The 14,341-nt window shown below is 56.2% G+C and overlaps 1 protein-coding gene across 1 annotated transcript in view; it reads left to right on the forward strand.

The window, feature by feature from the left end:
* LOC136380100 (glycogenin-1-like) overlaps positions 1-14,341 on the forward strand; it is a 35,682-nt gene that overhangs the window by 14,054 nt on the left and 7,287 nt on the right. Inside the window, exon 5 of the mRNA XM_066347901.1 lies at positions 5,004-5,130. Within this exon, the coding sequence (XP_066203998.1) occupies positions 5,004-5,130 (127 nt within the window). The remainder of the gene's footprint in view (positions 1-5,003; positions 5,131-14,341) is intronic.

Below are 14,341 nucleotides of genomic sequence, written 5' to 3' on the forward strand. Positions count from 1 at the left end.
CACTAAGTGTAAGAATTACCTGGGAAGCCACAGACTTCTAGGTGGTATTTAATTCTATTCTTAATTCACAGCTTTTGGCCAAAAGGTGACTCTTTGTCACATAATGCGGTCTGTGGCCTTGGGAGCTGCGCTGTCCGTGGTGTGCCCTCTGGGGGCAGGGCCTTTGCTGAGTGCCAGGGCTTTGCCTCGTGAAGGGCAGCGTGGGTTGCCAGTGTCCCAGCCTGTGTCCCCTCCTGGGTGCGTCCGGTGCCCAGGGCATGTGGACACGGGCAGGGCCCTGGGCTCCCGGGGGCCTGGGGTTTCTGTCTGACAGCAGCTGTTCTGACCCCCATGGAGGAAATGGGTCTCTTCACTGCCTCCCAGGTAGGAAATCGTCAGTTTAAGTGACATAGCTTAATGTTAAGAGGGTCCTGCCAGAAGGTGACGGAAGACAATTGGACTTCGGTGATGGGAATGCAGCATAATCAAATGTCAAAATAACCTAGACATGTTTTCTCCAAAGATATGTACCCTGATTTATCAATGTCACCCCATTAAAATTAATTTAAATAAATAAATAAAAAAGGTCCTGCCATGTGGCATAAGAAAAGAAGTAGAAAAACTGACACCCAGTTTTACAGAGTTCACAAACCAGCAGAACTGCGTATGTCACTGGGCACATACATGCGTGTAAAATAAAGGAAAGCAGGACAATTACAAACCAAACCCATGATTAGCGAGATTGGGTCGGGAGCCCTCACTGGACTCGAGCCTGCTGGTGATGTTGGTTGTAGAGAGTTTATGCTTGATAACTCACACACATATTTTTATTTTGATAGTATCACACCTTATAACAAATATAAGTTAACAAGTAAAAGATATTTAGGAAAAATAAGATCTTAACACAATTCTCATTTTTGCCCTTGTCCTTTTATTTTAAAATTACCAAAATATAACAATATTAAGGAAAAGTCGGGGAAGGGGACATCTGTAATAACATTCTGCTTACATAATTTCTTTTTCTTTCAATATGAATGTTTGTTCTTAGTTATATTCAGAATGTATGTCATGACATACTTTTATATTACGTGGTGGATGAGGATCTTTATAGCCATCAGTTTATGGCTGAATAATATTGCTATGAGTGGTTAGAATCACAGTGTACTGACCATTCCTCTATGGTGGGATAGTTATTTCAGCTTTGCTGCTGTTACAGAATATCTTTGAGGTTCTTACATTCATTCTACAAATAACTGACTTATGTGTGAGGCATGTTAGATTTCTCAGTGTTAAGCAGGAGAAGCCGTAATCTCTGTCCTTGTGGCATTTAGACGCTAATGCAGGGGTCGGGAACCTATGGCTCGCGAGCCAGATGTGGCTCTTTTGATGGCTGCATCTGGCTTGCAGACAAATCTTTAATAAAAAACATAATAACATTAAAAATATAAAACATTCTCGTGTATTACAATCCATTCATTTCCTACCACTCATGTTCATGGTTGTGGGTGGCTGGAACCAATCACAGCTGTCCTCCGGAACAACACCACATTTTTATTGGATAATGCGTAAGGTACATGGTCGTTGTTGTATGGCTCTCACGGAATTACATTTTAAAATATGTGGCATTCATGGCTCTCTCAGCCAAAAAGGTTCCCGACCCCTGCGCTAACTAACCGTTCTTGATTGTATTTCTCATTTTAACCACATAATTCTTAGATTTAAAAAATGAAACTTAAGAAGAATGTAGGTTTACATGCAGTTGTAAGAAACAGTGGCAGAAGTCTCAAACTTGCGGCCCGCGGGCCGCATGCGGCCCGCCGAACAATTTTGTGCGACCCGCAGACTAATCCACGAAGTTCAAAATATTTTGGATAAAATTAAGTAAGCCCGTGGATTAGTCTGCGGGCCGCACAAAATTGTTCGGCGGGCCGCATGTGGCCCGCGGGCCGCGAGTTTGAGACCCCTGGTGTAGAGGGACCCCTGTACCCCTCCCCCAGTCTCCCCCAGTGCTAACATCTTCCGTGACTGGGACCCCAGAACCAGGAATTGGCCAGCCTCGTTCAGATTCCACCAGTTTCTCACGCATCCTTTGGCGTGTGTGTGTGTGTGTGTGTGTGTGTGTGTGTGTGTGTTTCTTACGCACCCTTTGGCGTGTGTGTGTGTGTGTATGTGTGTTTCTCACGCACCCTTTGGCGTGTGTGCATGTGTGTTTCTCATGCACCCTTTGGCGTGTGTGCATGTGTGTTTCTCACGCACACTTTGGCGTGTGTGTGTGTGTGTGTGTGTTTCTTACGCACCCTTTGGCATGTGTGTGTGTGTGTGTGTTTCTCACGCATCCTTTGGCGTGTGTGTGTGTGTATGTGTGTTTCTCACGCACCCTTTGGCGTGTGTGTATGTGTGTTTCTCATGCACCCTTTGGCGTGTGTGCATGTGTGTTTCTCACGCACCCTTTGGCGTGTGTGTGTGTGTGTGTGTGTGTGTTTCTGTGCCGTGTCATCACGTGCAGGTGGCAGTGACCACCATCCCAGTCAAGGTGCAGAACAGTTTTGTCACGGGCCCCTCGAGCTACGCGTCGTAGCCACGCCCACCTCCTTCCGCTCCCTGCCCCAACCCCTGGCAACCTCGAATCTGTTCTCTAGCCCTGTACGTTTGTCGTTTATTGGATTATCGTGTGTTAAAGGAAATGAGTAAAGCTCAGGCCTCTGTCCCTCCACTACAGAGTCTGTGTCCACATCCGGGTGTTTACAGAGACCAGAGTGAACCTGTGTTGAGTGTTTGGTTCATAGTTTTCATCTCAAAATGCATGACTCTGTACAGCTGAAATCCTCTTTGGTTCGTGAGACAGTGAAGCAGGTCCTGATGCCGTCTTTGCTGGCTGTAGAACTTACGGGGGGACCACAGCGCTGTGTTGCGCTGTTAGTCCATGAGGACGGGGCCTGTGGAGGCTCCCTGTGCAGAGACGCTGCTGCTTAGACCCCTCAGCGAGTGCCTCGGGCCTGTTGAGCTGAGAGACTGTTTGGAAAGGATGGCCAAGGGACAGTTGAACTGAAAACCAAATACCCTGGTCTTACTACTTAACTCCAAGTACTAAATAAATCTCCACACTCTTCAAGTTTCTTTCAAAACCAGGGAAAACCAAATAGTGACAGCCAACTGGACATGCCGTGTGCAGAGAGAGGAACCTGGGTGTTGGGCAGAGCGTGAGAGGAGGGAACGGTCAGTACGGCCTCGGACTTCAGAAGAGCGGGGTTCTCGTGTCTGTCCCCGCACACACACACGCGCACCCACTCACCCGAGCTGCTGCCGCCCACCGCAGGGGAGACTGCTTCTGTGCTGTTCTCTCAGTCTCATGAGCCCGAGACAGGAGGCGCCTGGGCTCTGTAGGGCAGCAGTGTTGTGCGGTAGCTTAGGGATCTGTTTGGTTACGCGTGTTTAGATCTTTGTTTTTATTTCCTTTGAATGAACGGTGGAGTCCTTGCCTCCTGAGGAAGGCGTGAGGTCCAGGCACCCAGAGGGCCGGGTGAGCATCGTGGGTGTGGTTGTGGTTGTGGTGTGGTTGACCATGCCCAGCGGTGACTGACCTGGCTATGCCCAGCGAGTGCCCCTGGGGACGTCTGCGGGGCCTTCTGACGACCCAGCAGCTGGGGCTGCAGGAGACGGTCCTGTTATCCCCTTCACTCTCGACCCAGCAGCTGGGGCTGCAGGAGACAGTCCCGTTACCCCCTTCGCTCTCGACCCAGCAGCTGGGGCTGCAGGAGACGGTCCCGTTACTCCCTTCATTCTCGACCCAGCAGCTAGGGCTGCAGGAGACGGTCCCGTTACCCCCTTCGCTCTCGACCCAGCAGCTGGGGCTGCAGGAGACGGTCCCGTTACCCCCTTCGCTCTCGACCCAGCAGCTGGGGCTGCAGGAGACAGTCCCGTTACCCCCTTCGCTCTCGACCCACCAGCTGGGGCTGCAGGAGACGGTCCCGTTACCCCCTTCGCTCTCGACCCAGCAGCTGGGGCTGCAGGAGACGGTCCCGTTACCCCCTTCGCTCTCGACCCAGCAGCTGGGGCTGCAGGAGACAGTCCCGTTACCCCCTTCGCTCTCGACCCACCAGCTGGGGCTGCAGGAGATGGTCCCGTTACCCCCTTCGCTCTCGACCCAGCAGCTGGGGCTGCAGGAGATGGTCCCGTTACCCCCTTCATTCTCGACCCAGCAGCTGGGGCTGCAGGACACGGTCCCGTTACCCCCTTCGCTCTCGACCCACCAGCTGGGGCTGCAGGAGACGGTCCCGTTACCCCCTTCGCTCTCGACCCAGCAGCTGGGGCTGCAGGAGACAGTCCCGTTACCCCCTTTGCGCTCATTTGCTTTTTACGTGTTTTCTCTGTGCCAGCACTCCTGTCATGATGTCTCAATCTGTACCTGAGTGTCACGTCCAGCCCGTGCTAGTGCACGCCTTCCTCCCCGAGACTCACGCAGTGCCCTCGCCTCCCGGCCTTCCCCCACCACAGGGCCTTGGTGTGTGCTTTGTCCTGCCCGGAGCCCGTCCGCAGCCTGCTGTCCACCCGGCTTGGCGAGGACCGCCGCACACTCCTCAGGTCTCGGCTGGAGCACAGCCTCCTGTGGAAGCCTTCCCTGACCCCCTGACCCGTCGGACGAGGGCGTGGCCGCTGCACGTGCCCTCGTGGTCCCTGTGCTCCTGCCCGGCCGGCCTCCCCTTCCCGGCCGTTTCCTGGTCCTCGGTCTGCCGCTGTCACTACTGCCACCCCTCCCCAGCCCCTGGAGACGATGGCCATGTCCCGCTTCCCGGGGACTGTGCCGTGCCTGCCCGCCAGGCTGCTCAGGAAGTGTTTAATTAATGAGTTAACTCAGAGAAACGCCCACCCCCAATGTGTCCTTAGTAGGTTTAACGTGGAATTTCTTGTTTTAGAAATGGAACTGGTACCTGTTTCTACAGGTCTGTGCATATATTCCTATACAGTTACTGAGCTTCCGTGGTCTGCGGCTTTAACTGGTCTTTTTTTTTTTTCTTTCCTTCCAGGTGGGGACCAGGGTTTACTGAACACGTTTTTTAGCAGCTGGGCGACAGCAGATATCAGAAAGCACCTGCCGTTTATTTATAACCTGAGCAGCATTTCTATGTACTCCTACCTCCCAGCATTTAAAGCGTAAGTGGGAACTCACTAACTGTTGTCAGGGTGGTGAAGACGGGGAGTGGGGTCAGGATCTCGGGGTGTGCTGCAGTCTGAGGGCAGGACCGGGTGGGAGGCTTTGAGGGGAGCCTCTCCCTTACAGGAAGCGTGGCTGTGAGGGGAGAGGCGAGTGGCCAGTCCTCACTCTGTGCCCGGAGCATACTTCACTGCCCCGTGGGGGGAGGGGCTGTAGGTTCCCGGGTGCCTGCACCTCGCAGAAGTCCGCTGTGCCTCCTGGTCCAGAGCACAGACTGGGTGCAGACCCAGCTCCGGCTCGGGCGGGCGAGCCGCTGAGTGTGTGCTCTCACCTCTAAGGGTGTGAATGGCTCCCTCCGCGTGGTCGTGGGGGTCCAGCAAGATGCTGACAGTGTGGTGCGCAGTGTGGGAGCGTGGAGCTGGGCTCCCTCGTGCCCACCCTGGAGTGGCCACTCCCTGCGTGGTTACCAGTTACTGAGCTTCTAGCTCGGTCCAGGCTGGGCCTCTCTGCCTCGGAGCCCCACAGAGGTCACCGTGAGCTCGCCGAGAGCGTCAGGTTGTCAGTCCGTCTGAGAGGTGGGGTGCATCTGGTGGTGTCTGAGCCACAGGGTGGGGCACGGCCTTTGCTCTGCCCGTGGGCTGCTCTGTGCCCCAGGTCCCCACATGCAAAACAAGGGACCAACCTGCCTGGAGAGCCTGTCCTGAGAGGAAGGAGCTCATGGGGGGGGGCTCAGGACATTGTTGTGGTTGTGTGGTTTGCACCGTGCTCGTCCGGCCCCGCCCCTGGGACTGTCCCCGTTCATCAGCTCGCACAGCCGAGCTGCAGCGCTGGCCTCGCGGTGGGCGCCCGGGCCGCCCCCCAGCCTCTGACGCTCTGGTGCCAAACCGAGACGGTGAGTCAGGTGCCCTGAGCAGAGGCCGCTGTCAGCTGGGTGCTGAGACGCGGCGAGGGCAGCGAAGCTCCTGGAGCTGGGCCTGCTCTGCTGAGTCTGTGCCCCGGGCACTCCGGGGCGACCCGAAGGCAAAGGGCCTTTCTCCCCGTATGCCCTTGCCCAGCGTGCTCTCTGGGCCTGCACCGCAGTAGCCAGCGTGCCTGGAGGTTTGTGGCACAAGTGCTTCCTTTTCTGGGCAGACTCCACCTGGCCCCGGATGAGGACTGTAGGCATCTGTGTGCTTCCCCTAACTGTCCTCTTGGCCTTGGCCTCCAGGGCAAGACAGCCTCGGGGTCCTCTCCCCTTTCCAGCACGAAGCAGGCAGTCTCTCCCTGTTCTGTACGCCGTGGGTCCAGCAAAGCAAACAGAGCAGGAGCCGCTGTCAGGTGATGGAGTGTGAGAAGACTCTCCACCCCTCGGCCTTGGCCTCATAAAGAACAAGCCTGTCTTGCTTGCAAATTTGGGTCTGATTCTCTGTGGTCCTGGCTGCCTCCTGACCCTGCCAGGGTGGACGTGTCCCTGCAGACTGACAGCTGACCCCCACCCCACACTGAATTTGTCTGTAACACGGCAGTTGGCTTGACTGGACTCAGCTGGCAGGCAAGAAGCTGAGACGCAGGGGAGAGCGTGGACCGTGGGAGCAGCTCACCCGCCCTGCACGGCTCTTCACAGGGAGCACGTGTCCTGGGGAGGGGGGAGGGGGGTGTTGGGCACACGTGACTCTGACATCCTTCCAGGTGGTCTCACTTCTCAAACAGGTTCATCCTGGCATTTAACGACTCGTGTTTTTCATGTCCCTTGGCCCCGGGGCCTGGCACCCGTCTCCCCTACGCTACCATTCGCTTGGAGTCCATCCGATTTTCCTCTTCCTACAAAACAAAACACACGGCACCTGTCCCTGACGGCTGGTTCGCAGACACTGCTTGCATTTATTCTGACAAAGAAAAACGAGGGGGGGGGCAGCGTTCTCGGGGGGGGGGGGGGACCTGCGTGCTAGAACCTTGGCCCCTCTCTCAGGAACCCAGTGTTTTTAATGTGCTCTCCGGGAATCTCTCAGACACAACTAGTTTGACATCTAAGTTACCAGAATGGTTAGGACTGTTCCCTCTCCTGGCTCAACAAATCCGTGCTAATTTAGGAAATCTCTTAGTTCGTTGGCATGATCGCAGCGTGGATGACGCACTGGGAGATTGGGAGCAGCTCCGTCCATCAGACGGACGTCAGTTGGCCGGGGGCCGACAGGAGGGAATGTGGCCGTCTGTGCCGCGCCCCCTCGGGGGTCGGCGCTAGGTGCTGTCTCCTCTGGGCACCTCCCTGCCTGGAGTGTGAAAGGGCTCAGAGAACTCGCTCTCCCCCCCCCCCCAGACTGCTGCTGTTGGTTCCGTTTCTTTTTGCCGAGATCCATCTCCAGAGACACTTTCTCTGCATTTTCTTACAGTTAAGAAGGACTGAAAAGGCAGATAGCTATATTTCTCTTTCGTTTTGAGTTCATGTGAGATTGTGTCGCTCCCTCTCTGAGCTGGAGTAGACTTGCCCTGTGTGCTCCGCGAAGAGCCCGGTCTGAATGCAGCTCCCCCGCCGGCTCAGACTAGCCTCCGGGGTCTTGGGACCGAGTGGCTCAGTGGTGGGCTGGCCTTCCCCGGGGCAGCATGGTGACAACAGGTAGCGTGAGAAACCGGGGGTTCGGGGGGCTCAGAGCCACTCGGGCGTCCTGGGAGGGGTGGAGAACAGCCTACCAGCTACCTGCAGCCGCGTGCTGTGAGGTCCCCATGCAGAGTTCGGGTGCCCGGGCCCGGAGCGCGAGGGGCGTCGGAGAACAGCGTGGCCTTGCTGGCGAGTGAGGGGCAGCCCAGCAGGAAGCAGACCTAACGAGACTGGGGCCATGACAGGAGCGTCTCTAACCAGCGGGTGGGAGAGGATGTGAAGGAGACGCACTTCATTGTCTTAGCACTTGGAATGAAAACGCAAACATAGCTCCTGAAAACCAGATTTCTTTTATAAAAGACTTTCTTTAATTCATTTTAAAGAGGAGAGAGAGAGAGAGAAGGGGGAGGAGCAGGAAGCATTAACGCCCATATGTGCCTTGACCGGGCAAGCCCAGGGCTTCAAACCAGCGACCTCAGCGTTTCGGGTCAACACTTTATCCACTGTGCCACCACAGGTCAGGCCACTGAAAACCAGATTCAACCAGGTTTTTTTAACAGAAGACCCTCTTAACACAGAATAATTTGAGAACCGCATGGCTTGGTTTAGTCATTTTTAAGGTCACTTGTAGGGTAGGCGTTGAGAGACAAAATTGTAAATGCATTTTCTTGGGGAGATGACGTTTCTGGAGGAGCCTCGCCCGCCGTTTGGGAGACAGCAGGCTCTGGGTGGAGTCGTGTCCTCCAGGTTTGCTCCGTCCAGAGGGCCTGTTATTTCATCGTGCAGCGGGGAGTTCGGCTTGTGCAGAGTGTTAGCCAGGATATCGTTAGTCTTTTTAAAACGAGCCCTGTAAGTCCCGCCGAGCCGGCTGGCTGAGCGTGCGTGCCTCTCCATGGGGTGTGAGACAGGCCGCACGCGAAGTTCAAGAAGGTCCTGGTGTGGCTTCCCACGGCCACACAAATTAGTTACCAAATGGAGCTTGATTTACCAAGTAATTTCCAGTCGAGCGTTTCACCTTGCCCTCGTGCCTGTGCGAGGGTGTGACCCGAGCTCTGACCCGGCCCGGCCTGCTCACCAGGTCCGGAAACCCGAAGACTCCTGTCCCTGCGCACTGCTCCCCTTCCTGAGCCCATCCGAGCTCCTCACCACCTGTAACAGATGTGGCTAATTCACTGAATACGCAAGATCAGTCTTTCCATGAAGGAGGTGGACCTGCAGCGCACTGACTTCTGTTCCTGTGTGTGTCTGCGACTGCGGTTTTGATCCGTGAGACACCTTGGCCCCAGTGCCCTTGCGACCAGCACGGAAGCCTCGCCTTTCTGTGCTCGTTTCTCCCCACCCTGCCCCTTCGCCCGGAGCCCTGGCTGCTGTAGACGTAGACCTTTCTTGTCTCAGCTCTTTGTTGGTCCTCATACTTGAGTCCATCGTGGCTGAGTGTTGGAGAGCCCCGAGGGGGTGGCGTGGATGTCGGTTCCCCCTTTCTGGGCATTGGTGATGCTGTGGGGCCGCGGTGTGCCATTTACCAGCATGGCAGTCTGGCCGTTCCAGCATCCCCTGGGACTGCCCGTTGCTGTCAGTGGCCGTCCTCAGATCCGACCGCTGCTCTTCTGCGTCCTGCCTGGTCCCCCCCGAGCTGCAGCTTCCACCCGGCCAGCGGCCTCCAGAGGCTGCTCTGAGCACAGGCTGGGGGCACGAGTGCCCGCGCCATTTCCACAGGAGGGGCGCCCACGGGGGGGGCTGCTGCCCCTCCTCGACCGCAGACCAGCGGGCTGCCCGCTGTTTGTGCCGCACACCTGTTGTGTCTCTTACATGGTGGCTTTTCCTGAGTTGTCAGTGCTTAGAAGTGAAGGAATTTCACATGAAACCCAGATGTCCAGCTTCTTATGAAACAGTCAGCTGTTCGGTGCCATGTGGAAGAAGGATGTCAGAGGTGGCCTCCGCAGCTGAGCGGGACAGACGTGAGGACGGGAGCTGGGGACAGGGGTGAGACGTCTCTGCAGGAGCGGAGCTGTCAGCGTGGGAGTGATGCCCGCAGCCGGGAGCCCGGTGCTGCAACCAGAACCGTGGTTATGGCGGCGAGTCCTGAGGGCGCAGCAGAGGTGGGAAACGAGGGACGGGGACTGGGAAGGGGACCCGGGTCAGAGCCTCACTGAAGGAGGCCCAGCGAGGCCAGGTGCTGCCCAAGCCAGGCCGAGGAACCCTCTGCAGGGGGGGACTGACTCGTGGCGTCAGATGCGAGAGGTTGGACAGAGGACAGCGGGGACCTGGCACTGGACCTAGAACGCGGCGGCCATTGGGGATCCATGAGAGCACGTCTGCCCGGACACCATGCTTCCCGGGGAGGGTCGCACGAGCAGCGCTGCGCCTGTTCTCGGTGCCGAACTGAACGCCGCACGGCCGCGCCCGTGTGCGCTGTCACGGGTCAGCCCTCTGTCCTTGGCAGTCCGTCTGGGCCACAGGTTCCTGGCTGCGTTTCTCAGCCGCTGAACTCGTCGTGAAAATTCTCCCTGACCCTTTGGCAACGTCAGGTCACTGGGATTATTCTAACGGCTAACATAAGCAGTATTACTGCTGGCTGGGGTGCAGGCTGCGTCTTGTGATCTGGACGTCTCTTGTGAGATCCTGGCTAGTTAAAATTAGAACACTTATTTTAGGAGATGTGTGCAAGCTGAGACAAATCCCCGTTATTGGGTCAGAATGAATGGCTGTCAGTAATTTGGAGACAATTGTGATATGTTCCAAACTTTTTTAAATTGTTCCTGGCTGGTGTTTGGGCGGATAAATCAGGCAGTGAGTCAGTGAATCTTCCGATATCCTTGTTCTGGGTCAAGCAAGGTTAGTTGAGTTTCTCTCCTGCCATCAACATTTCCCCTTCTTATTCATCAGCTATTTTGCTTTTAGCCGGATGACATCAATCTCAACAGGTACCTGACTAGAGAGAGAGAGAGAAAACCAGAAAAATATCATGGGTTACCCTTCTATAAGGAAGACTCCCAAATTTGCATTTAGGTTAAAATATTATTTTAAATAAGTAGTTTCCTCTTATACTTATGGTCTGTACTCCTATTTTGACATGGCTGTTTTGGATTTTCATAAATGACTGAAGAGTAAATTGATTAAAAATAATAGAAAATGATTTTTGAAAACATTCCTCAGGTGACATGGCTGAGGCAGAAATGATTGCGTGAAATTCATCTCTCAGTTCATTAAAACTCTAGATGCAAAAACAGCATTTAAAACCTTTTGCTTGTCGTTTTGCAGACAGTGTTTTATTGTGGAAGCCAACAGGGCAAGCCCTCCAGGCCCCTTGCTGTGACGGGAACCCTGGCCCGTCTGCACGGTTAGTGCACAGGGACACAGTTCTCTTTTTTTTTTCATTTTTCTGAAGCTGGAAACAGGGAGAGACAGTCAGACAGACTCCCGCATGCGCCCGACCGGGATCCACCCGGCACGCCCACCATGGGGCGACGCTCTGCCCACCAGGGGGCGATGCTCTGCCCATCCTGGGCGTCGCCATGTTGCGACCAGAGCCACTCTAGCGCCTGAGGCAGAGGCCACAGAGCCATCCCCAGCGCCCGGGCCATCTTTGCTCCAATGGAGCCTTGGCTGCGGGAGGGGAAGAGAGAGACAGAGAGGAAAGCGCGGCGGAGGGGTGGAGAAGCAAATGAGCGCTTCTCCTGTGTGCCCTGGCCGGGAATCGAACCCGGGTCCTCCACACGCTAGGCCGACGCTCTAACGCTGAGCCAACCGGCCAGGGCCCAGGGACACAGTTCTAAGGGCACTACCACAGCCCTGCACACCGGGGAGCCTGTGGCAGGCCCAGCGGCCCCCTAACCCCCTGCCCGGGATGACCCTGGGCTGCCACCTTGTGCAGAGCCCCCAGCCGTGTTCCCCCTGTGGCCGCTGCGGTACTCCTCACCCGCCCCCACCCGTCCACCCTCACAGGGCCCTGGCTGGGCTGGCCCACGCCCTGTGTCCAGGGATTCACCCAGGCCCTTTGCAGGCAGGTGTGACCCCCAGTGTGTTTTCCTGCTATTCCCGTCTATCTCCATGGACACGTCAGATGTTCCTAGAAGAAAGTGCCCACTCTTCCTGTGCCGGAGCCGGGGCACCTGCCTGGGCCTCTAGCCCAGCAGCGCTCTCCTCCCCTGCCTGCGTCTCTGAAGCCTCGTGAGCGCTCCTGCCCTGCCCTGCAGGTGCCTACTCAGGTCATCCGTGTGTTCTGTGATTCATTCTGTTGCTGCTGGGTAGCTGTTGGGAGGGTCCATCACCCCAGGCAGCCGTCCACCATCCTGCTCACCAAGTGTCCCTCCACACCCCCGTCTTCCAGCAGCCGAAGGGCGCCTCACCTTTGGGCGGGAAGGGCCGTTCCAGCCACCTCGGGACCCCTTAAGTCCTTAGTTCCTCCATCACAGGCTTCTCAGAAACTGTCCTAAAGCCAGGACTGCATGTCTGTGGAGGGCCTCTCTGGGGGAGATGGTTTTCCGTTGCTGGGGTAGAACAGGTAAAGGAGGTAATTTGGGGCGAGGGGTCTTCCCTCCGGCCACAGGGTAACACGGATTTAGCATTAAGAAGGCAGTGGGAGACCCGGCTTTAGGAAGGTCAGCCACAGTGAAATGCAGTGCGGACTGTCCGTGCCAGGGCCACCTGAGGTCTCTCAGCAGCATGACCCCGGCATTCAGGGAAGTGGCAGAAGCCCTGAGGCACCTGCGGCCAGACATTCCCAGGCTGAGGTATGCAGTCCCGCCCAGCGGAGCCTGGGCACTCTCACTGGGCCTTTACAGCACCAGGTGGCCTTCTGAGGGCAGTGGGACCGCTGTGCCCCTCCCCCACGTGAGCTCTGAAGGATCAGCCCAGGGAGGGAGGTGCTGGGGAGACCCTGGGACACTGAGCACAGTGTCTGGCAGGGGCACCATCCATCCCTTCCCTCCCCTGCCCTCTGAACCAGATGTAGTTTGCTCCCTTCCCTCCCCTGCCCTCTGAACCGGATGCAGTTTGCTCCCTTCCCTCCCCTGCCCTCTGAACCGGATGCAGTTTGCTCCCTTCCCTCCCCTGCCCTCTGAACCGGATGCAGACTTCCCTCCCCTGCCCTCTGAAGCGGATGCAGTCGGCTCCCTTCCCTCCCGCCCTCTGAACTGGATGCAGTCTGCTCCCTTCCCTCCCGCCCTCTGAACCGGATGCAGTCTGCTCCCTTCCCTCCCGCCCTCTGAACCCGATGCAGTCTGCTCCCTTCCCTCCCGCCCTCTGAACCGGTTGCAGTCTGCTCCCTTCCCTCCCGCCCTCTGAAGCGGATGCAGTCTGCTCCCTTCCCTCCCGCCCTCTGAAGCGGATGCAGTCTGCTCCCTTCCCTCCCGCCCTCTGAACCGGATGCAGTCTGCTCCCTTCCCTCCCGCCCTCTGAACCGGATGCAGTCTGCTCCCTTCCCTCCCGCCCTCTGAACCGGATGCAGTCTGCTCCCTTCCCTCCCGCCCTCTGAACCCGATGCAGTCTGCTCCCTTCCCTCCCGCCCTCTGAACCGGATGCAGTCTGCTCCCTTCCCTCCTGCCCTCTGAACCGGATGCAGTCTGCTCCCTTCCCTCCTGCACTCTGAACCGGATGCAGTCTGCTCCCTTCCCTCCCGCCCTCTGAAGCGGATGCAGTCTGCTCCCTTCCCTCCTGCACTCTGAACCGGATGCAGACTGCCTCCTTCAGCAAGGAGCTTCTGCACCAGCGCTGCGTGGATTTCTCTGTCACTTTCTTTCCTATCAGTTACTTTCTTTTATATTTGGAGTTCTTTTGGAATTCATTAGGCATATTTTTTCCAACTTTCAGATTGGCCATCTATAGGCATGGAGTTAATCCCATGAAGTAACAGACGTCACTCTCAGAAAATGTTCTTATATTTCTGGGAGTGCATTAAAATAGCCTGGTTGTGGCTGAGAACCTGGGCTTGGGAGCCAGTGGGCCTGGTGGAGTCTTGGGGCTCCAACCCAGCACTGTGGTGCCCCCAGCTCTGTGATCCTGACAGGTGATTTAACTCCTTGTGCTCTGGTGTACACAGGCATAGATGTCTGGGGATTCACTGGGGAGGTCAGCAGACATTACCCGGGGTCTGGTGTGAGTGAGCACTCGGTACTTGGAGGCAAGGTAGGCTTACAGTCGGGAGTATGTGAAGCAGTTTATTGTTGTATTATTACTCACTACTGTATTGATTTCCATGCAAACAACTGTAAACCAGCTTTTGCCCATCCTGTGTGTTAGCTGTCACTTGCTTAATTATTTGCAAGGTGTCAGGAGAGTAGTTCAGATAGGAATATAGTCCATGTTTTAATTTAATGAGTATTCTACCTGTCCTGTCGTGACTGTGTATATGACATTCGTATCAGGACTAAGCGAATCATAGGCCGAGACATTCGGGTCAGGGCAGGCCGGCAGGGCCCACGGGCTCCCGGCCAGGAGGGAGGTCGAGTTAGGAGCAGTGCGTGTCTGAGCAGGCAGAGGCCGCGCCCCGTCACCTGTGCTCTGTCCGGCCTTCACCTTAGGGTTTGCATGGCTGGGATGGTTTCCCCTGCTGTCACTGGACATTTGTTGAAAGCTGTTGTCTTAATCCTGCCCGTCTGTCCTAGCCTTGTCCGGCCCAGCTTGCCTACACAAAG

This window comes from Saccopteryx leptura, chromosome 8 (genome assembly GCF_036850995.1).
Source record: "Saccopteryx leptura isolate mSacLep1 chromosome 8, mSacLep1_pri_phased_curated, whole genome shotgun sequence".
Lineage (NCBI taxonomy): Eukaryota > Metazoa > Chordata > Mammalia > Chiroptera > Emballonuridae > Saccopteryx > Saccopteryx leptura.